At 35.3% G+C, this 24,469-nt stretch overlaps 1 protein-coding gene across 1 annotated transcript in view; it reads left to right on the top strand.

The window, feature by feature from the left end:
• The window catches only part of LOC115216696 (endoplasmic reticulum aminopeptidase 1), a 1,296,444-nt gene that overhangs the window by 1,175,579 nt on the left and 96,396 nt on the right, over positions 1 to 24,469 (top strand). Inside the window, exon 14 of the mRNA XM_029786223.2 lies at positions 10,393 to 10,448. Coding sequence (XP_029642083.1) covers positions 10,393 to 10,448 — 56 coding nt within the window. The remainder of the gene's footprint in view (positions 1 to 10,392; positions 10,449 to 24,469) is intronic.

Raw genomic sequence — 24,469 nt, 5'->3', positions numbered from 1 at the left:
GATGTCTTCTTGGGGTTAAAAAATCGCACTAAAATCAGTTCGAGTGAAAAACAAGGGTGCTAACAAGAGTGCTTAGCACAGCGGAAGACAAGAATGCTGAGTGCAATGAACAATACTACTGGGGATATAAAAGTGGTAATGAGATATTCGAAGCTTGCATTGGACATTAAAATTTGTTTTTGATATAAAATAATCAAAGAAAAAAATCATTAACATGGAAGACCCATTGGCTTGCATGGTGCAGTTGCAACAGTAACAACAGCAATTACAACAACAACTACAACAGCAACAAAAACAATATCGACAGTTACTGGAAGTAATGTTGAAGAAGTCTGAAAATACTTCAGGTTCGTTCTCATCAGACGGTGTAGTAAACTCAATTGGAGAATTTATTTTATAACCCAGAAGAAGGTACTACTTTTTCTGCATATTTTAGAAAATACGAAGAAATCTTCAAAGAAGAATGTAATATGTGGAATAATAAGAAGAAGGTGTGACTACTTTTAAGAAAGTTATCCCCAGCTGAACACAAAAAATACCGTAATTATATTCTGCCAATAAACAAGGTGAGATTTGTTTTGATGAATCAATTAATTTATTATCGAGAATTTTCAGTGAAAGAATTTCCCTATTTAATACTTGTTGGCAGTGTTTAAATTTAGTTAAAAAAGATGATGGAGATTTCGTCACCTATGCTGAGGTTGTTAACAGAGAGTGTGAAAAATTCAATTTAAATAAATTAACCCCAGATTTTTGTCTAATTTTTGTTCAAGGGTTAACTGAAAGAAAAGATACTGATATACGTTCCCATATATTAACAAAATTAGAACAGGAACAAAAATTAACTCTACAGGCAGTAGCTGAAGAATGCCAGAGGATTATAAATTTAAGACATGACACAGATAAAATTGAAAAAGATTGCTCTCATATACATGCGTATCAACCTGAAACAGATAAGAAAAAGGAAAAATTAACATCAAGAACAAATCCATGCTATAGGTGCTGAGGTTCACATTTTAGAAGTAATTGTCGTTTTAAAAATCATAAATGTTTTGAATGTGGAAAAATCAGACCTAAAAGCTCGTATTGTATAGCGAAACAGAAAAAAAGGTTCAAACAAAAAAAATTCTAGGAAGAATGTATTGTTAAAAAAAATTCTAAGCGAGGCTCAGAAAATAAAATTTGTGTTCATAAAAATGAATAATGTGAATATCAAGTTACAATTGGATATGGGCAGTGATATCATGATAATTAATACACATACATGGAGAAAATAGGGAAACCAAGATTAAAGGTAACTTCAAAAATTGCACAAGGTGTTTCAGGAAAAAAATTGCATTTTATGTGTGAAATTATAAGTAATGTCACATTTCATGGAAAAACCTTCAAATACAACGATTTTTTTGGAACAGTCTGGATGGACCTATTTAACTTATGGGACCTCCCCATAAATATTTTTTGTAAAAATGTGAATGGTTCTTTCACCAGTACAAATAAGGTGTCAGAGGATTTAAAAAAAGAATTTTTTTAAATTTTTCATGAAGTTTCTTTTGATGAATTGGGTCTTTGCACCAAAACAGAGGTGAAGTTTCAAGTGAAAGAAAATGCTATATGAGTTTTTAATCCAAATCAAATGGTACCTTTCACAGCATTGAAACAAGTCAACGAAGAGTTGGATAGACTTGAAGAGCTTGGCGTTATTGAAAAAATTGATTACACAAAATGGGCATCTCCAACAGATTATCTCAAGGAAAAAAATAATAAAATCCAAGTATGAGTTGATTTTTCAATGGGATTAAACGAATGTTTGATGCCATATAATAACCTGTTTCTGATTCTGGAGGAAATTTTCACAAAGTTGCATGGAGGAAAATTTTTTTCAAAGTTGGACCTATCTGAAGCATATTTGCAGGTGAAAGTCGATGAGGAATGTTCAAAATTATTGACAATAAATACCCATAAAGGGTTGTATAAATTTAATCGACTCCTCTTAGGTATAAAGATAGCACCTGGTATTTTCCAGCAAGTTATGGACATTATGTTCGCAGGTTCAGATTTCACTGTAGCTTACCTTGATGACATACTCATAAAAAGTGAATCTCGAGGTCAGCATGCTGAGCATGTTAAAAAGGTCTTTAAAAGAATAAAAGATTATGGGTTTAAGCTCAGCGAGGAAAAGTGTGAATTTTTTATGCCAAGGGCAGATTCTTGATGAAAATGGATGCAGACCAGACCCGTCTAGGGTGAGTGCAATAAAAAATATGCCTCCCCCAACAAACATTACAACTTTACAAGCATTTTGGGGGCTCGTAAATTACCACCAGATATACATGCCGAATATGCATGATTTAAGAGCACCCCTGAATAATTTGTTAAAAAAAGACGTTACATGGAACTGGTAGGACAAATGCCAGAAAGCTTTTGAAGACATTAAAAAAGGTCTTAATCTTGGAATTGTCATTATCACATTTTGACCCGAGTTTAGAAATAGTAGTGGCAGCAGATGCTAGTGAAAGTGGTATTGGAGCTGGGATTTTACACAAATATGAAGATGGTAGCCTGAAAGCAGTAGCTCATGCTTTGCATTCATTATTGCAGTCAAATAGAAAAAGAGGCATTAGCCATCATATTTGTGGTAAAAAAAAATTTCCATAAATTTATACATGGAAGACAGACCATCTGCAGACAGACCACTGCCCATTATTGATGAACTATGGATAAAAAAAGGGTATCCCCACACATACAGCCAACTAATTGCAGTGCTGGGGAATGATCCTACTGAATCATGACTTCAAAATGGAGTATTTGTCATCAAACAAATTGGGACAAGCAGATGGTTTGTCAAGGTTTCTACCAAAATACAATGAACTGCTAGAAGACACAGTGATAGTGGCATTAAAAGCCGAAAATGAAATAAAAAATATATTGTGCAATGTTGTGCATGAATTGCTTGTGACATTGGAGGAAATAAAAATTAATGCAGAGATGGACGAGTTTATTATAAAAATGAAAAAATATTGTGATCAGAAGAAACAAATAAAAAATTACATGTAGCTGGATGTAACACAGTTTCAAATTTGTATTCGATATGTGATAATGTGCTTATGTATGCACAGAGGGTTGTAATGCCTACCTCACTACAAGGTCGAATGTTAAAGGAATTCAAAACTGGACATCCAAGAATTTCTAGGATGAAGTCACTTATGAGGAGTTATGTTTTCTGGCCAAAAATGGATCTAGATACTGAGAAGTTGGTAAAATCCTGCAGTGGTTGTGCTCTTGCAGTGAAATCACCACCCATAAAATTTCAACCATGGCCCAAGACCGATATTCCATGGTCCAGACTACACATAGACTTCGCAGGACTGTTAAACTGATCGTATTATCTAAGCGTGGTAGATAGCTTTTCAAAATGGCCAGAAATGTGTTAATGTAGAAAACTGACATCCAGGGAAACAGGGGAATTTCTACATGAACTTTTTGCTAGGTATGGTGTTCCGGATACCATAGTTTCTGACAACAGTACACAATTCACATGAATTTAAGAATTTTTGCAAGATGTATTCCATTGAACATATAACTACTCCTCTGTATCACCCAGGATGAAACAGGCAAGTGGAAAGGTTCATGGATGCATTTAAAGGAGCATTAAAGAAATCAGGAAATGAGCTAGTTGATGATACAGCATTGACACAATTCTTGAGGATTTACAGAATAACTCCAAACCCAAATGCTTTTTCAGGTAAGTCACCTGCTGAACTAATGTTTGCTCACAAAATAAAGTCAATTTTCAACAAACTGTTACCAGTAAGAAAAACAAACAGGGAAAACATTAAATATACGATAAAGCATTTTAATATTGGTGACAAGGTGTTTTTCAAAATATATAAAAATGGAAGATAAAGTGGGGAAGATGGAGTAGTGACAAAGAGAATAAGAAAAATGACATGTATGATAAGAGGCAAAAAATGGGAACACAAAAGACATTTAAACCAGCTAAAAAATAGATATACAGAAAAAAAAAGAGATACTCTTGGAAGTGTCCTATGAAATAGATGTTATTTCACTGTTGTCAATGCACTTGACACCCCAACTACTACAATAAAAGGCTTGCTATCTATTCATGGTTCGAACAACATGAGAAATAGGAAACAAACAGAATGGCTAGAAGTAGTGCCTAAATGGAAGAAATATTAAACTTCCTTAGGAGGAAAATCTCAAAAAGGGAAATGCAATGAAAGAAAATAAATAAAAATAATAATATTAACTTCCAGCGTAAGTCAATCTCAAAGGGGGAGTTGTTGTGGCGAGAGTCATTGACACCCCTGGGAGATTGGAAGAATGGACTAGCAGAACTCTTATAAAGAGTAGCATATTGGTTGAGACAGTGATTAGTAGGAGTCATTGGGAAGGCATTTTGGAGTCTCGTGAAGTATGTTGTGTGAACACATTGATTTTACTTCCACATCGTTAAATTATATATCCAACGTATGCCTAGGATATAAAAGGAACCATACCCAAAATGAGACAGTGGAGCACTAAGTAGTCATCTGATACATCAGATCCTATGAAACCATCCAAACCATGTGAACATGGAGAGCAGACATTAATTAATCTCTTATTATAAAAGGCAGATTTTATCTGCCTCCCTTTGGGAGTTATACAAATCAACAATATACGATTTCTTCAATTACAATTTACCTTGCATTTTTAAGAGTACAATGCATCGCGTCATGCCAGGTCCAGTTTTTAAAATTTAAACTCCAATTAAGCAAAATTTACAGAAAACTCACATTCTGGTGTGTGTGTCAAATGCTTTTCTTAGTCTGGTTTACAGCACACGCAAACGCACACACACAGTGTACAATGAATAAACTGAAACTAATTCACTGTGTTGACAGGTAGAAAATAGAATGCGATGGCGATGGCGATGGCTATGGCGATGGCTATGGCGATGGCGATGTAATATTTGTTTCTCTCTATGACGCTCATAAAAGCATTGATGTACATGTGTGCGTGCGTGAGTGTGTGTGTGTCATTCCTCACACACACGCATACACATACATATATGAGAGTGGCAAACACAAACGTTTCAAACAACTACATACAAACACGTGTGTGTTTGTTATTAGTAAAAAAAGGCGCCAAATCACAACTCACTTATCATTCCAACACATTTGCAAAGACACACGGACGGTCGAATAACAATACAGAAAAGGTAAATTGGTTTTTATTTTACTCTGTATATATTTTATTATATAATATTATATATAGATATATGTATATATAATTGCACCAAACCGCCCGAAAAAAATTTTGGTTAATGTGACCAAGCCGCCCGAATTTACCTATTCATATTTAAATGAGAATATCAGAGTAAATCTCTTTAGAACATTCGTGAAAACACGTATTATACTTCGTAAACAGTTCAACTACAGTTTTGTACAAAAATCGAAGTGTAATTTTAATTCCGTGAATTATGGGAGAGTTTTTTCCGAAATTTGTTCCTATTGTGTTTTCAAAATTTGTAATTCTGACAAAAAATGGATACGAATTTCATTATATCAAGCAGCGAGTCAGAATTCGAAGGATTTTCTACTGAAGACCTTCATAAATCTAACTCTATGACTGAAAAAAAAAAAGCATGTGGTATTTGATCTCAACCTAAACAAAGCGAAAGAAACGATAGTTTGTTATTTCCCACAACCTTAAATGAAATTAAAGCCTATTTTGCCATAAATATTATTATGGGTATTAGAAAGTTACCCAGAATAACAAATTCTATCGTAAAATTTTGTTGTATACCCAATTGAATATTAGCTAATAACCCATTTTCTATAGCGATGTTTGAACAAAATTTTAATAATTTTATATATTGTTGAATTTACCTGTATCTACCTGCAATTAGAGTCACTTTGTGACAAAAATTATAGTATAGAATTGGTTGAGAACATTTCACTAAATTATCTTCCAAAAATCAGATTAATGTATTCATAAATAAAAAAGTTATAGTTGTTTAATGAAATCAGACTAAATTTATGATTACGTTAGAAATTAATTGAAACACATAAGGGGTGTATTTTGGTCAGAAATATAGTAACGAAAGGGTTAAGAAAAACCAAAAAATATTTTATTCTTTGTAAATGTTGTGTTCAAAATAACATTTTCTTTTAAGAATGTGTATATAACAAAGTATGTGTATATAACTACGTGGCTTATATCTTTATATATAAGAGTGAAGTTGTGTGTCTGTCTCCTACGATTTAGATTCGTAACTACTCCCACATTTTGCGGTGTAGTTTAACCAAAAGCGGGTATCTTATAGTCGTGATTCATATCGAGCCCTTCTGGGTATTAGCGCGCGTCTACGATGAGTCTACGATTTAAAAAAAATTTACCATCATATTTTTCCATTTTAATGCATATTTTTCGTTATTATATAAGGGAAGTAACTCTCTAAAAATATCTACGATGTGTCAACGATTTAAAAAAAAATTACCTTAATTTTTTTTCAATTTTTAATGCATTTTTTTGCTATTTTTTGGCTATAACTCTCTAAAAATGCTTATATAGTTATTTCCCTTACAAACCCGAGCAACGCCGGGCGATACTGCTAGTGATGATTATAAAGATGATGATAATGATGACAATGATATATCCTCATCCTTTTAGATATGCTTTCCACGTTAAATTGGTTTGGATGGTTTGTCACCACACAAGTCAACTCTTATTGGATTTACTGCCATCAGATGGGTCAGAGAACCAGATCACATTTGTTTTATTTTTTGCCCTTCTTGTCACTTACCACTTGACAGAATGTATTTGGTAATTTTATTATGGCACCAGCACTAGAGAGGTTGCCAATTCCTCAAGAAAACAGGTTTTTTGGATTCTCTCTATCTTAATACACTTTCTCTATTTATTCATTAATCACTTTTGCAGAGTGTACTGAATGCATTTTATCATAGTACCAGTACTGTATATTAACTCATATACACACCCAGGTGTAAAGAGTCTCCACTACTTTGTGACATGAATTTTAGGAGAGAGCAATGATAGAAGAAGGGCCAGAGTGGGTGGAGGGAGCAAGTGCATAATGGTAGAAACGAGTGGTTAAGGTGAGTAAAAGAGAGTGAATGAAGAGTAATAGTAGAGGGGTGGACAATGGCAAGAGATGAGTGATAGGGCGGCGAGCTGGCAGAAATGTTAGCACGCGGGGTGAAATGCGAAGCCGTATTTCGTCTGCCGTTACGTTCTGAGTTCAAATTCCGCCGAGGTCGACTTTGCCTTTCATCCTTTCGGGGTCGATTCAATAAGTACCAGTTACGCACTGGGGTCGAAATAATCGACTTTATCCATTTGTCTGTCCTTGTTTGTCCTCTCTGTGTTTAATCCCTTGTGGGTAGTAAAGAAATAGATAGAGATATGTCAGGGAGATGAGTAATGGGGAGATGAGAGAATATCACACATGCAAGAGCAGCACTAAATATTGACTTGACATTAGATATATCATGTTGCTCAGCTTCTATCCATACTACTATTTGTTAAACTTGAATTTGTGCATTGATATATCTGTGTAAACGTACATAGGAAAAGATTCTCTCACTTGAAATCTGCTGTGTTTGTATATTCTGGTCATCATACTCTCTTTACTCTTTTCAGTCATTTGATTGCGGCCATGCTGGAGCATCGCCTTTAGTCGAGCAAATCGACCCCGGGACTTATTCTTTGTAAGCCCAGTACTTATTATATTGGTCTCTTTTGCCGAACCACTAAGTGACGGGGACGTAAACACACCAGCATTGGTTGTCAAGCAATGCTAGGGGGACAAACACAGACACACAAACACACACACATACACATATATATATATACATATATACGACAGGCTTCTTTCAGTTTCCGTCTACCAAATTCACTCACAAGGTATTGGTCGGCCCGGGGCTATAGCAGAAGACACTTGCCCAAGATGCCATGCAGTGGGACTGAACCCGGAACCATGTGGTTGGTTGGCAAGCTACTTACCACACAGCCACTCCTGTTTTTTTTTTCTGATTGCCAATTTAACAACTACAAAAATTTGTCATGATGAAATTTAAAGCATAGGCACTATTTACATTTTTTTTCTCCTTACCTCATGTCAAGACTTGGGTTTGTTTGAACCATGAATAGATAGTGAGCCTTTTACTGTAGTTGTTGGGGTGTCAAGTGCATGGACAACAGGGAAATAACACCTATCTTATTGCAATCTCAGTTATGAGGGCATGGAAGGTGTTGTGTCTATGGGAGTTGTTGAGATTCACAAGTCCTTCATTGAAGTGGCATTAGTATCTCAGAGGTGGAGTCATCATGGGACCTTGTGGAGAAGAGGTGATACATCTGTAATTTTAGTGCAAAAGATTATCATATTTGATAACAATTTGACAGTTATTGTGTGTGTGTGTGTGTGTGTATACATTATTTTATTTGTTTCAGTCATTTGACTGTGGCTATGCTGGAGCACCATCTTTAGTCAAACAAATCAACTCCAAGACCTATTCTTTGTAAGCCTAGTACTTATTCTATTGGTCTCTTTTGTCGAACTGCTAAGTATGGGGATATAAGCACACCAACATCGGTTGTCAAGCGATGGTGGGGGGGCGGACAAACACAGACACACAAACACACACACACACATACATATATATATACGACAGGCTTTCAGTTTCTGTCTACCAAATCCACTCACAAGGCTTTGGTCGGTCCGAGACTATAATAGAAGACACTTGCCCAAGGTCCCACACAGTGGGGCTGAACTCGGAACCGTGTGGTTGGTAAGCAAGCTACTTACCACTCAGCCACATATATATGTAATATATATATATATATATATATATATATAATAATTATCGCCATACTAATATGGCATTCTTATAAAAATAAGAATAAAGCTGTCCGCTTATTAGCTCCATGAGGCCATCGCCTTAAGTTAGCTATTTGATACACAAACTGTATCCATATAACCTTTGAACAAGGGAGGTCAGTTGCTCCACACTACTTGGCCGGCAGCTACAGACGTGTTTCGGGGTATTGCCCCTTTTCAATGCAGCGTAGCCAGACCAGTAGGTGTCGCTTCTGACAATCTCTGTTCAAAGGTTTTATTTACCTAGCTTCGGTGGAATACATCCACTTGTTTTCAATAATAGAAATATTAAAATTACTAAGTCTCTCTAAAAGAGAACAACGGCAGCGTTTCCGGAAAATAATAGTTATCGCCATACTAATATGGCATTCTTTATTTGAAAAGGGGCAATACCCCGAAACGCGTCTGTAGCTGCCGGCCAAGTAGTGTGGAGCGATAACTATTATTTTCCGGAAACGCTGCCGTTGTTCTCTTTTAGAGAGACTTAGTAATTTTAATATTTCTATTATTGAAAACAAGTGGATGTATTCCACCGAAGCTAGGTAAATAAAACCTTTGAACAGAGATTGTCAGAAGCGACACCTACTGGTCTGGCTACGCTGCATTGAAAAGGGGCAATACCCCGAAACGCGTCTGTAGCTGCCGGCCAAGTAGTGTGGAGCGACTGACCTCCCTTGTTCAAAGGTTATATGGATACAGTTTGTGTATCAAATAGCTAACTTAAGGCGATGGCCTCATGGAGCTAATAAGCGGACAGCTTTATTCTTATTTTTATAAGAATGCCATATTAGTATGGCGATAACTATTATTTTCCGGAAACGCTGCCGTTGTTCTCTTTTAGAGAGACTTAGTAATTTTAATATTTCTATTATATATATATATATATATATATATGTATGTATATGGGAGTGAGATATGAAATATTTAGTTGCAAATATGAAGAAAATAATGAGGAACAGATGTCAGAAGTGTGTAACATATTAGTATTAAATAGTTAATAAGTTCTTCCTTGAATAGATATTCTATTATACAATGGAAACAGACAAAGAAATAGTTGATATATTCAAATCAGTAATACATCATTGTTTTATTGTTATTTATTATAGCTTATTTTATTCACTCTGCAGGAATCAAACTCGGAAACGTGTAAGAATGAATTAAGTGTTGTAAAATATTTTAGTTTAGCTGGTTGTCATTTCTACTAACAACACATCTCTAACTCTTGGAAATAAATAATAAAATATTAGCAGAAGGCGTATGAAGACAGAGGCCAATGACACACAAGTTATGCAAGAAACAAAAATCTTTCAAATCTATAGAAAATGGTGTATTGACTGACTGCCAGAATATATTGATTTTCAGAAATAAAAGAAAAAAAAACTATTTATCTTCTTAACAATAAAAGTCCAAACTAATCTTTACATTGTTTTATATTTCCTTCAAATTCATTCTATGTATATATAAATTTCTATATTTGGTTTCATTTCTAGATATTTCAGCCGGAAGACAGGACTATACTTCTCCATGATTTATCCTGTATGGCCAGGTAAAGTTTCCAAAATATTTTTATAACATTCCTAAAAAAAAACAATCTCTTAATCTGAGCTGCTTACATCTTTATTATCAACTTTGCTTCAGTTTATATTTCAATAATGACAGTGTTGTAGCAAATAACATTTTAGTTGTTTCCCATTGACTTTTGCATAAACAACTTATTGATTCATTTTTCATATTGTGTTTTCTACCATGCCTAAAAATTTGGGATAAAACAATTGTAATTCAAAATATTGTGAACACAGGATATATTTCTCTTTCTAAAATATCTATGTATTATGCTCCATGAATCAGAATATTTTGTATTGTGTCCTCTAATTAAATGTATGAACCGATAAATATATATGGTCTATATATGTTTTTTGAAATATATTTATCTCCCAGCATTGTTAAGGTTACTGGAAGAGCACTTAACCCTTTAGCATTTAAACCGGCCATATCTGGCCAGAAGTATTCTGCCTGTTTTATGTTCAAACTGGCCAGATCTGGTCTCTCACACTAACCCTACAATATCATTTAAAAAATTAACAGCTACCTCATCATAATCTCATATCTACAAGATAATGCATGATTAGTTCAAAGCAATGTGGATAAAAAAGCATTAATTTTGGCAGAATAATGCAAACACTAAAGTGTTAAAGTATATGTGGTATGATATCGATATATACACAGTTCCTTGTTTGAAAAATGGATAAGGTTTAGAAACCAGAAGGGCAACTAGCTGTAAAACCAATGCTGCAACAATATAAATTTATTTAACACAGGGTAACATGGTAATTCAGATATAAAATGAGTGAGCATTTATACAAATTCAAATGTGGGTTATACAAAAGAATAAGTTATTTTGTATTATCCTTACTGTTGAAACCACATGCTATTTTCCAGGGATATGACTTTTCATTGAAGAATTCTGTTAATTGGATTGAAGAATTCTTATAATGATACAATTCCAGCTAATAAGTTTTACCTATTTTGCATGTACTTTTCCATAAGTAAAATACTGTTTCATATTTTGTATTGTTGTATTTTGGGTTGGTTCTCATTTTCTTTTTTTTACCAAATAAACACATGCACTATATATTGTTTATTAGTGTTCTTATTCTAATTCATCTCTATTGTCCAGAAATCTTTCACCACACATCTTTGACCTCTTCAGCAACACTATCCATCCTCATGTGTGCTCTTGCTCAGCTTAGTACCAAAGAGATTTGAAACTGAAAATGTCCTGTATACATTTTTTCATGTTTACATCTAATTTTCTATGCTAGCATGTGTTAGATGAATATACACTATTGCAGCATTACTTTACTACTAGCTGACTGCCCTTCCTATTGATAATCTTTATCTGCTTTTCAAGTAAGAGGCAGATCTCACACACTTTTGAAAGCACAGAACCTACTGATTTGTTGGCAGGGAAATGAGCCTAGAGCTCAGAGATTTTTCATGTACAGCACAAGAATGAAACCATTTGCACAGATTTACACACATACATACTCAGCTACAAACCTGTATACATAATAGTCTTCTACTCAATTCATTCTAATTGTGAAGTGTAATGGGTCCATTTCATTATAGCATTGACACCAGAGAGATAGTCATGTCCTCAACAAGGCTGAAGAGTTCACTCTTACCTACATATCTCCATTTCTTTGCCAACCACTTTATAAAGTATATTCAGTGTATTTTAGTCTGGCATTTTGGCTTTGAGAGATTGCTTTGACTTTTGCATGCCTAAAAAGTTTGCACTATATTTTGTCACTTGTTCATGTCATATGTGAGCAAGAAGATTACTGGAAGATAGAGCAGCAAGCAAAAGAGTAACTGAAGAGCAACGAGAGAAAGAGAGAGAGAGAGAAAGAGAGAGAGAGCTTGCTGATTGTTGGTAAGATGATATAGAAAACAGTATGAGTGAATGGTAGTGGAGGAAGACAGAGTAATGGAAGTGAGAAAGTATGACGTATATGAACATATCCAAGTCCCACAATGCATTGAGGTCTAAGGATATCACTTCAGTATTCTCATGGAATATATCTAAAATACACTATCCATCCATCTCTGAGTGATGAATTCAAGAAATACTAAATTTCTCAAATAATATCCACAATAAAAGACATTAGATGGTGTAGTCTTAGACATACTCTTATGGCTGGAACATGTTCGGTCGCTGGTTTGTTCAGTCAAAGTTAATGTAGGACTAACCAACAACAACCAATAGACTTGAATCTCTTTTCTTGAAACCATGTTGTATTTTACTTAATTTTTTTCTTCTTCCTTGGCACTCAACCATTAATGACTCCTTTGTTTCACATTCTTGCAGACATTGTCTATATTTAGGCTGACAGGGTACAAATGAAAGAAACACTAATGCAAGGGCTATTGGTCAACCAATATGACACAAAAATAAAAAAAGTTCTTTTTTTAATTCCACACAAGACCTAATTACAGTTAATAGAATTTCTTTGGAGAGAAATTAACAAATGTTGTTACCAAGAATAAGATAGAAATAGCACCAAAGATCTAGCCATCGGTTGATGTGCTTAAGACTAATAATAATAATAATAATAATAATATAATAATAATAATAATGATAATATAACATACAGAATATGTATAACATACAGAAAATTGCACTACTGGCCACTGCACACATCCTATGCAAAACACTTTCAATACAGTAACTATCAGAGCATCGTAACAAATCACAGCACATGCCCAAGGCACTCAGAGCTGTGCTCGGTAGTGAAGTGAAAGCACACTATAAAAATAAAACTACTGAATAATAATAATATAATAATAATAATAATAACAACAACAATAACAATTGCCCTGATGCAGTACCAGGCACTGGTTCTCATGGCTTCTGATCTTAACTGATTGGAAGTGTTGTCATGTACATGATTTGTCTTGGTATAAAAGATGGGCTACAACAAATGTTCTGCTCAATACACAGATTTGCTTGTCAGTTGCTCGACCTTAACCAATTGAGCATGTCCCTTGGTGGCTGACCATGTGTGCATCTCTGATCACAAGCAGAAGTAGTTGGGAAGCATTATAGTCATGTGTTGAGAGGAATTCTTTTGAATAATTCACCTCTGGAAACATGGGTGTTTTGTTACTTGACCTGAAGAAAATTCTAACTGGCCCCCACCTGATATGTATCTGGTGTACCCTTATCAGATGGGTAGTTATGTTGGGTAAACTAGACTTCATATATTTGAACCCCAGTGTCACTTTGATGGCTTATACTATTCTCTCAATATTAATAATAATAATAATAATAATAATAATAATGATAATGATAATAATAATAATAATAATAATAATTGTTTAACGTCTGTTTTCCATGCTGGCACGGACGGTTTGACTGATGTCTAGAAAGCTAGCAGCTGCAACAGGCTCCATTCTGATCTGACAATGTTTCAACAGCTGGATACCATTCCTAATGTCAATCACTCTGAGAGTGTAGTGGGTGCTTTTTATGTGCCACCAGCACATGGAGCCAGTCAGGTGGGCCTAGCATCGATTATGTTTGGATGGTGCTTTTTACATGCCACCAGCATGGGAGCCAGTCAGGCAGTCCTGGCATAGATCACATTCAGATAGTGCTTTTTACGTGCCACTGGCATGGGAGCCAGTCAAGAGGCACTGACATTGACCACATTTGGATGATGCATTTTATGTGCCACCGGAACGGGGGCCAGTCAAGAGGCACTAGTCACAGCTACGATTTTGATTTTATTTGACTCAACAGGTATTCTCAAGCATATCACATCACCCAATGCATCAATGGTGCTTTTAAATGCACTGGACATGCAACACTAGCATCAGCCTTGGCTGTGATCTCACTTTAGTTGCCAGGTCTTGTCAATCACAGCATATCTCCAAAGGTTTTGGTCTCCTGTCATTGCCTCTGTGAGGCCCAACTTTCAAAGGTCATGCTTCACCACCTCATCCCATTTCTCCCTGGGTCTACTTCTTCCACAGGTTCCTTCCACAGTTAGGGTGTTGCACTTCCTCACACTGCTGTCCTCATCCATAAGTAACATGACCATACCAGTGCAATTGTCTCTCTTGCACACCACATTTGATGCTTCTTATGTCCAACTTTTCTCTCAGAGCACTCACACTGTTGTGTATGCGTACTGACATTTCGCATCCAGCAGATCATACCAGTTTCATTTCTTTCAAGCCTACGCATGTTTTCAGCAGTCATGGCCATGTAGCATGGCAGATCGCACACATGCATCATACAGTCTACCTTTCATCCTGAGCAAGAGGCCCTTAGTTGCCAGCAGAATAAGAATAGCTTGGCACAAAACAAAACTGCATCTCATCTATGCTAACTCTCTCCCTAATTAGTTGGGCTATGATCCTCTCTGTAACTTTCATCACCTGATCCAATAATTTGATACCCCTGTAGTTATTTCTATCTAAAGCATCACCATTACCCTTGTAGCAGTTGACTATGGTGCTGCTACACCAGTCATTGGGTATGACTCCTTCATGAACTACCTGATTTATGATGCAGGTGATAAGACCATAATCCACACCATACAATATTTTAAACATCTCAGCAGTGATTCCTGATGGGACAGGTGCTTTCCCTGTCTTCATATTCTTAATTGCTTTATCTACCAGGGTACTATCTATTCAGATAGCTGGTCAATCAATTGCATCAACCATTGGCAAGCTCTCTTCCTCCCATTCATTCTCCACATTCAGCAGTCTTTCATAATAGCAACTCCAAGCCTCTTTCTTTGCAGAATCCTTAAATGCAAGAGCACCGTCATCCATGCAGACACATTTCTCTCCTATGACATCCTGTTTTCTCTCACTCACTGTCATGCAACCCAAAATACTTCATTTCTTTGGTCCTCGCATTATTGAACATTGGCAAACTTCTTTTCTGCTAATCCCTTGGCTATATATACCTGTCTCCTAGCTTCCTTTCTGGCTATCTGATACAGTCCCCTGCTACCCCCACTCTTCCAAGCCTGTTTCTTTGCTCTAATGGCCCTGTCTACTGTATTGTTCCACCACCATGTTACCCTACGCCTGGAAGGGACTTTGCACCAGACACTGATTTGGTCTGTGGCACTCAGCAAGCTGACTTGCAGGAATTCTCAACTGCCTTCTATGTCACAGGACTGTAGCTCCTCTTCCCTCTCTTCAAATTTCTCAGTAAGGATATCCCTAAATCTCTGACCATGTGAAGGTTCTTAAGCTTCCAAGTCCCTTTTTTCCAGATTGGTTTGCTTTTTGGCATCCTTCTGGCCTCGAGTCTAAAGTGATTAATAATAAGTCTATGCTGGAGAGTACATTCTTCACCAGGGAGGGTCTTTGTATTTAAGAGCAACCATGCATCCCACTGTCTGGTGAGAATGAAATCAACTTGGCTAGCAGAGTCACCTGACTGGTAGGTTATTGGATGGCTGGCTGGCTGGCTTTTCTCTCAAAGCACTTCCACTCTGTCGAGTATGCACACTGACATTAAACATATAGCGGAGCATACTGGCTTTGTTCCTTACAAGCTTACACAGTCCTCAGCAGTCACGGCCCATGTTTCACTGTGATGTAGCATGGCTGTTCATACACATGCATCATACAGTCTTCCTTTTACTCTGAGCGAGTGGCCCTTTGTCTCCAGCAGAGGTAGGAGCTCTCTGAACTTTACCCAGGCTATACATCCAGAGACACAAGCTAAATGGAAATGGAGGCTGTGGATGCTCAAGGATCTTTTGAACAGGCAGAGATTGAGAGATGTCCTAAAGGAGGCCTTTGATGAGAAGAAGGGAGAGATAGAAACATATGACATAGAGGACAATTGGAAGTTCTGACAGGACAATCTACTAGGGCAACAGACCAAATTTATGGTTGGAGCAAAATCTCTACCTGACCAAGGGTAACATGGTGGTGAGACAATGACATTGGCAGGGCCATAAAAGAAAGAGATGTGTCTGAAAAGAGTGGAAAGGAGTGGGTAATTAAGAAACCTATCAGAAGGCTAAACACTAGGTTTATCTAGCTAAGGTAGAAGCAAAAAGAAAAGAGGTTTGCCAAAGTCTTACAGCTTGAAGGTCAAAGACTTGAAGTGTTCTGGATTGCTAGACAGTGTGTCAGTGAGAATTGAGACGTTGTGGTAGAGAAGTTTGTGTGGACGGATAATGATATGCTTGCGCTTAATGATGTGGACAAGAAAGAGGCATGGAAAAGCTATCCTAGTGGATAGCTTTGAACTCATATTTGCCCTCGTAGCAGATTCCATATCAGAGCTACAAGAGAAATTCCAGGTGCAGAAGCAAAACCTGGAGTCTAAGAGCCTTAAGGTTAACTTAGCAAAGACTAAAGTCCTAGTCAGCAAAATAACTAACAGGACCCTATCCACTTAAAGGTAGGTGGCCTTGTTTGATTTGTAGGGAAGTTGTAGGTAGGAACTCCATACGGTGTACCTAATGTAAGTTATGGATGTTCGTGTTTCTGTGTCTGCGTGTGTGTACCTCAGTCTCTTTGTGCATGCATGTTGAAGTGTTTCTATGTGTATGGGTTTGTATGACTATGTACGTACATCTGTTATGTATGGATGCGTGTTTCCATATGTGTCCTTGTGTGTGTATGAAGTGTGCATTTGTATATGGTCATGTGTTTCAGTCTACTTTTGTGTATGTATGTATGTGTTTGTGGGTGTGCCTGTCTGTCCGTATTACCTATGCACCTATCTATCTGCTTGTTTATCTGTTTACTTACATATCCATTTACTTATATATATATGTATGTATGTATGTGTGTGTGTGTCTGTGTGTGTATATGTAGACATATATATATATATATATATATATATGTCTACATGACACCCTACTAACAAATCTACCTGTATATGTATAAACTGTGGATATTGGGATATCACTACCTTCTACATATATCTCCTATTTAGTACTGGGGATGTTTCATTTATGAGGACGTACTTCTGTATATGTCTGAGTGTTAGGTCCATTGGGTGCTCGGATAAAATGTGAATGTCAAGTCGACCCAGTGTGCCTCCATATTGGTCTTTGGCATGTTGGTAGAGTATGAAGAACTGTTTTTTGTCATCATATTGCCTCTAATGTTCATTTAGTCTCTCCGCAATGTTTCTAGATGTCTTACCAATATATGTCATGTTTTTGTCTCTACAAGCACCCTCTATGCACCTTATTTTGCACACTACATGTCTACTTCTACAGTTAATTCCAGGATTAATACTATATACCATGCAGTTCTCATTGGTGCATGTGGTATTCTCAAAGTGGCACAACCTACATAATTGTGATCTGATGGAGCTCCCTGGCTTTTCAACAATCTTAATGCTGAATTTGATCTCCTTCAAAGCATTCCTAAATATTTGGTCCTAGTTCTCCATGGGCTGTGGCCTCTACAAACATCATTCCTTGATATTTGTCAGTCTTGTAACATGTGGTCACCCTGATTGCTTTGTCAAAAACTGGAATAGAATACAGCATTATTTGAACTTAGATCACAAAGTGTCAGAACAAATTTCTCAAAGCACGTTATCTAACTAATGACTCAGATGATGTACCACTCAAGGTATTGATTTACTGATTTTCAAACATACAAAATGTCAACAATATCGATCTCATCAGTCGTGGTGAGCATGTAAAAGTAATGGACACTGTCCTTTCCCTCTAGTTAAATCTTTATACTCCCACCACCAAAACAACCCCACTAAATGCTATTTAACATTTAATATGGCATCCACCATTCTGTGAATTCCCTATCTTTGCCATTAAAGAACAGATAATCCTGCAATCATCAGCTGTCAGTTATTTGCAATCATCTTGTCACAAAATAATTACAGCATATTCTAGAATTTTGATAGAAATATCATTTCCACCTGATACTTCATTAGGCATTATTCTTTGTAACCCAACTCTAGGCTCTGGTCCAGTACTTCATGTACAATGTTGACAACACTAACATTGATTTTTAAAGCTACAACAATAGAGATTACCCGGAATCAATTAATCTGTCACTGCTGTGATAAGTTGATCTTTTTGATTGCGTAACAGTAACAAAACGCACCTATCAAACCCACCGGTCATCATGGTATTAAAAAATACCTGTTACTCTAAATTAGAAAAAGGTAAACAATTTTTATTACCTTAGTATTTGAAATGATACATAATATCAGAATGTTTTCACATATAAATTTCATGTCATCTATTTGTGTTCAATTATTATCAAGAATGGCTGGAATGGCTCTGAGCTACTTTCTACCTTTTTATGTACTGGAATGGCTCTGAGCTACTTTCTACCTTTTTATAAAATTTCAGTAATGTGCTTCTTTTAAATTTTGTACGAAGCATAAGCAATTGGCTATAAAGACCCTTGTATTGCTTTGTCAGGCTCTTGGTACAATTTCTTTCATTTCAACACTGGTTTTTTTTTTACTGATTTGCATGTTTCAAGACTGATCAACAGTCACTTCAAAATGACTAGTACTCAGGGTAGTAACTCACTATGAAAGCATCATATGCGGAAAATATTTATGAATCATCCATGAGGACATTTGCCAAACAATATGTCAGTTCTATTGTGTAATCTGAAACTATTACAGAGTCTGACAGAAGAACCTTATGGCAAACCTAAACTTATATGTGTGTGTGTGTGTGTATGTATGTATGTGTGTGTGTGTATATATATATATATATATGTATATATATATATATAGTGGTTAGGGTAGCGAACTTGTGGTTGTAGGATTGCGGTTTCGATTCCCAGATCAGACATTGTGAGTGTTTATTAAGTGGTGGTGAACCCTGCTGTACTCTTTCCCCACAACTTTCTCTCACTCGTTCTTCCTGTTTCTATTGTACCTGCATTTCGAAAAGCCTGCCTTGTCACACTCTGTGTCATGCTGAATCTCCCCAAGAACTACATTAAGGGTACACGTGTCTGTGGAGTGCTCAGCCACTTGCACATTAATTTCACAAGCAGGCTGTTCCATTGATTGGATCAACTGGAACCCTCGTCATCGTAATCAGTTCACTAAATATCAGCTGTGCTGATCCTGCCCATGAGAAAGGAACAAATAATACAATATGGCTGTGTGTCATAACACCTGGGCAATGTCAGGATACACTACTAGTATATATATATATATATATATAAAATATAAATTAGACATAAAACCATTATCATGCAACTCAAACAGTGACAGACATAAACCAATACATAAATAACAAATAATATATATTTCTATAAAACATATACCTTACAACTAGATCTCAAAAAGTATAAAAATGAATGATCAATTTATAATATATTAATTAAAAAATCTACGTACGTTTCATGGCTACAATTAAATTTTATATTAATCAAAATGTTTTTGTATTAATTAAAATGTATTTATATTACATATTTCGAAGTAGATTTATTTAGATGTTTATTTAATTAATTAATATTATATTAATGAATTTTGATTACATTATAGTTTTTTAATTAATTTAGTTTATTAATTAGTGGTCATAATATAGATAATGATTGAATTACTACTGAGTTAATATTGAATGTGTCTAAAAGTTGTTTTATTTAAATAAAGATTTGACTCCAACGTAACCATATTTTTTATATATATTTATATATTTGAAATAAATTAATTTGTATAAGATTATTAGAGAATATACAGTAAATAGTAGTTATATAAATTATTTTAATTTATAGAGTTCGAGTATAATTTATTGTAGTTCATTATAAATTTTAGGTTTATAGTGAAAGATATTATAGAGTATAGTGATTATATTCTCTATTAGTGACTTTGTTCTCTTTATCTATCAAAGCTAAAATATATTTGTAGTTTTCATTGATAAAATATATTTGTAATTTTCATTGTGAAAAGAATTTTTCCATCTGTTTATTCCATTTCTGTTAATAAGGTAATTCCACAAGTTTTCTTATAAACGCTTAAAAAGACGTTTACCATTTTGAAATTTTAGTTAATGACATGGTTTTGGAGAGTTAAGTAAACTTTTTTATTCAAGAAATTTTATTTTAACTATTGATTGTTAAATTTGAATCTATAATTATTTTAGTTGTTTATGATAATTTAGATATGTATATATTTATTTAATTATTATTAGTATATATTAATCATTATAACTGTATGTAAATTGTTAGTCACTGTGGTATATAGATCATAAAATAGTCATACGATTTTTTAAAGATAGGTTATACGTTTTTAATTTGATTTTTAATTTTTAAATTGTATTTCATAAATATATTCTATAGATATTTATGATATTTATATACTAATGGACTAATTTATTTATTTTTGGTTATATGTTTATATATTTATTGATAGAGAAAACTGCACTGGTATGGTCATGTGATGCATATAGACAGCGCTGGATTAACCATTAAGCAAAATAAGCATGTGATTAGGGCATCAAGGGAAGGAGGGGACATCACAGAAATGGTAAATGGTTCACGGCAGAAAAGAAATCCCTTTAAACTTGTTTAAATAATATTCGGGATGCCTTTATCTCTACAAAGTATAGTTGCAGGTGTGTTATCTAAGATTAATTTTGAGAGTCTGATCAAAGACTTTGCAATTCAAAAAGGTAGGAGGTAACTTCTCAAATATAAATAAATAAGTAGAAATATGCAAAAATAAACATTATTTTCCCTCTTACTGTTTTGTTTTGTTTTGAAAAATAGAAATTTATTTTATGATTTGTTATTGCTTATATTTTGGATTAGATAATCTTTTATGGGGGTGCTTAGGGCCTCGATGGGTCTTAATCCAGCCCTACATCTAGACAAGGACAATTGTGTATATAAGTGCCGATCTCTAACCATGGAGGGAACCAGTTGTAGAGGTAGACCAAGGAAGACATGGGATGAAGTGCTGAAGCAAGATCTTTGAATTTTGAGCCTCACAGAGGCAATGACTAGTGACCGAGACCTTTGGCGATATACTGTGCTTGAGAGGACTCATCAAGCCAAGGGAAATCATAGTCATGGCATATATTGGTGTCATGTAACTGACATGCTTTCTGGTGGCATGTAAAAGCATCGTTGGAGCCTCAGGCCTCACAGAGGCAAAGTGGCTGAGTTCCTTTCTAGTGTTGGGCCTCACAGAGGCAATTACCAAGACCTTTGGCATTATGTTGTGCTTGAGAAGAAGACCCATCAAGCCAAACAAAATGGTAGTTGTAGCTGATACCAGTGTCACGCAATTGGCACCCATGCCGGTGGCATGTGAAAGCACCTATTATACTCTTGGAGTGGTTGGCATTAGGAAGGGCATCCAGCCATAGAAAATCATGCCAAATCAGATTGGAGTCTGTTGCAGCATTCCATCTTACCAGTCCTGGTCAAGCCATCCAACCTATATATATATATATATCAGCAGCAGTAGCATCAGTATCATAGTTTTGACAACCACACTTTCATGCTGGCAGATTTCCTATAGCCAAATATTCTTCTTGTTGCCAACTCTAATCTATTTCCAAGTAAAATGATATTAAACATAGCCCTTGAGGCACAGAGGGTTCAGTAACTGGCCATGTATGAATAGTGACCTTGTTTTCACACAGCATACAAATGACTTCAAAAAGAAGAGTAGACACATATACAGACTCAAACAGACAGACATACATGTGGAGTGGAGTGAAATACACAGGGTTTCCTGCTGTATGACAATATAATAGCAAAATGGGTGCTAGCATAGTTGATGTTGTAAGCCTATTGTTTAATTTTTAATTAAAATTACACTCTTAGTGATAAGAATGATTATAAAATAGCATCCTCCTTGGTTTCCATACCTTCTTCCTTGAGCATTGTTTCACCCTCATTTATTATTTTTTTTACCTTTTCAATATTTTCCCACCATAACACTTTATTTCTCTCTCCTCGTCTCTCTCTTTTTCTTCTTATGAAGGACTATCTTCTGAAATATGCAGACACGCCATTTCAATTTCTCACACATTAAACTAACACCATTACTTGTCAAACTTTGTTCTTTCTCTATTCAAAGTTTGCCTGTATATAGTAGACCACACACACGTATGTATATATACACCACTTAAAACACACACACACTCTCTCTCTCTCTCTCTCTCTCTCATTATATATATATATATATATATATATATATATATATATGCCAGCATAGAAAACGGACGTTAAACGATGATGATGATAATGATATATATGTGTGTGTGTGTGTGTGTTACAGAAAAAGATAGAGGGAGACTTAATGTTTGAATGAAGCCCAGGAATGCCAGAGCCCATGATTCTGATTTTGAAAACTCAGAGACTAACGGGAGGAAGTTATTTTCAGAACAGAGAACTAGTCTAAATGCTTATATATATATATATGTATGTATGGAAGTATTACTACTACTACTACATGTTATATAGTTGCTGCTATGCAATACTTTATTGCAAACATGAATGTAAGTTGTTAAGTTGTTCTCGCAAATTGAAGAACAAGATACATCATTATACATACATGCATATATATATATATATATATACATATGAAACAGTTTATATGTAACTTCCAACAATTCAAAGCTAAATCCCCATCAGAATTTGCTTTGTTATTCAATCCAATTATTTGATAAAATTTGAAAATAGGAAAATAAAAACATAGAATTACTCGGTAAATAAACTGGAAACAAATAAAATGAATCTGCATTCAGGAAGAGATCAAATATCAAATGTTTGGTTGATGTTAACTTCAAACTAAATATGAACTTAACATGCCAATAATAAATTGTTTCTCTGTCAACAAAATCATTTCACCATTTCAGCAAAACAACAACCCTTGCTTCAATTACGAAATGTCCATCACCAATGCTCCAGTTCAGTGTATACTATTTTATAATAGTTCAATATATAACATGGATATACAATTATTTCACTTCTGGCCTGCTGAATTTAAAAGCTATTACCAAATAAAAAGCCCAGCCCATACATAGGTATAAGTTAGTGTTAACATGTATAATACTCAGGGTGGTAAAAGGTTAGCTAGGAATAAATATGTACGGAGTAAAACATGATATTAATTTAATGACTAATATTATTTTACTATTATCTAGTAAGAATAGAAGACACTTCAGACATGCCTTATTCTGATATTGTTAGCTCAGCATTGTGATAATTGAATGACTAAGCAAATGTGCAAAATTGTGTATTTGTATGTAAAAGAACTGTTTAAAAGAGAAATTGTTCAGAGATGCCAACAACATGGAAAACAACTGTTAAATTAGTATCAACATATATTTGTATTGATGCATACTAGATATAAATATGTGGTCAAGAAAAAATATAAGCCACTGGTCAGTGGCCTGGCCTGAATGCTTGCAATGGAGGGGACTCCATCAGAAGCACCCTAAAGTGTTAAATAGGGATGCTCAACCAATCATTTGACTAAGTCCACCATTACATTGTTGAAATTTTTCTCTTTCTTCTAAGTTTTACTTGTTTCAGTCATTAGATTGAGGCCATACTGGGGCACTGCCTTGAGGAATTCTAGTCAAATGAATCAGTCCTAGTACTTTTTTTAAAACTTGGTACTTATTCTATTGGACTCTTTTGCTGAACCTCTAAGTTACAGGGATGTAAACATACCAACATTGGTTGTCAAGCGATGGTGGGGAGAAATACACACACACACACACCACACACACACACACACCACACACACACACCACACACACACGATGGGCTTCTTCCGCTTTCTGTCTACCAAATCCACTCACAACGCTTTGGCCAGTCCATGGCTATAATTGAAGACACTTGCCCAAGATACCACACTGTGGGACTGGACATGGTTGTAAAGCAAACGTTTTACCACACAACCATGTCTGTGCCCAAGAATTCATTTTCAACATGTTTGCTTATAAAGTAAAAGGTGCAAGAGGTACCTGAAAATACATTTGATAATTTAATAAAGCAACAAGCAAATATATTTAAATAAAAATGTGTACACATGTCCTTCATAAGCTTTGA

Source organism: Octopus sinensis, linkage group LG10 (genome assembly GCF_006345805.1).
Source record: "Octopus sinensis linkage group LG10, ASM634580v1, whole genome shotgun sequence".
Lineage (NCBI taxonomy): Eukaryota > Metazoa > Mollusca > Cephalopoda > Octopoda > Octopodidae > Octopus > Octopus sinensis.
The sequence above is the reverse complement of the archived record's forward strand: the minus strand, read 5'-3'. Positions and strand labels throughout refer to the sequence as shown.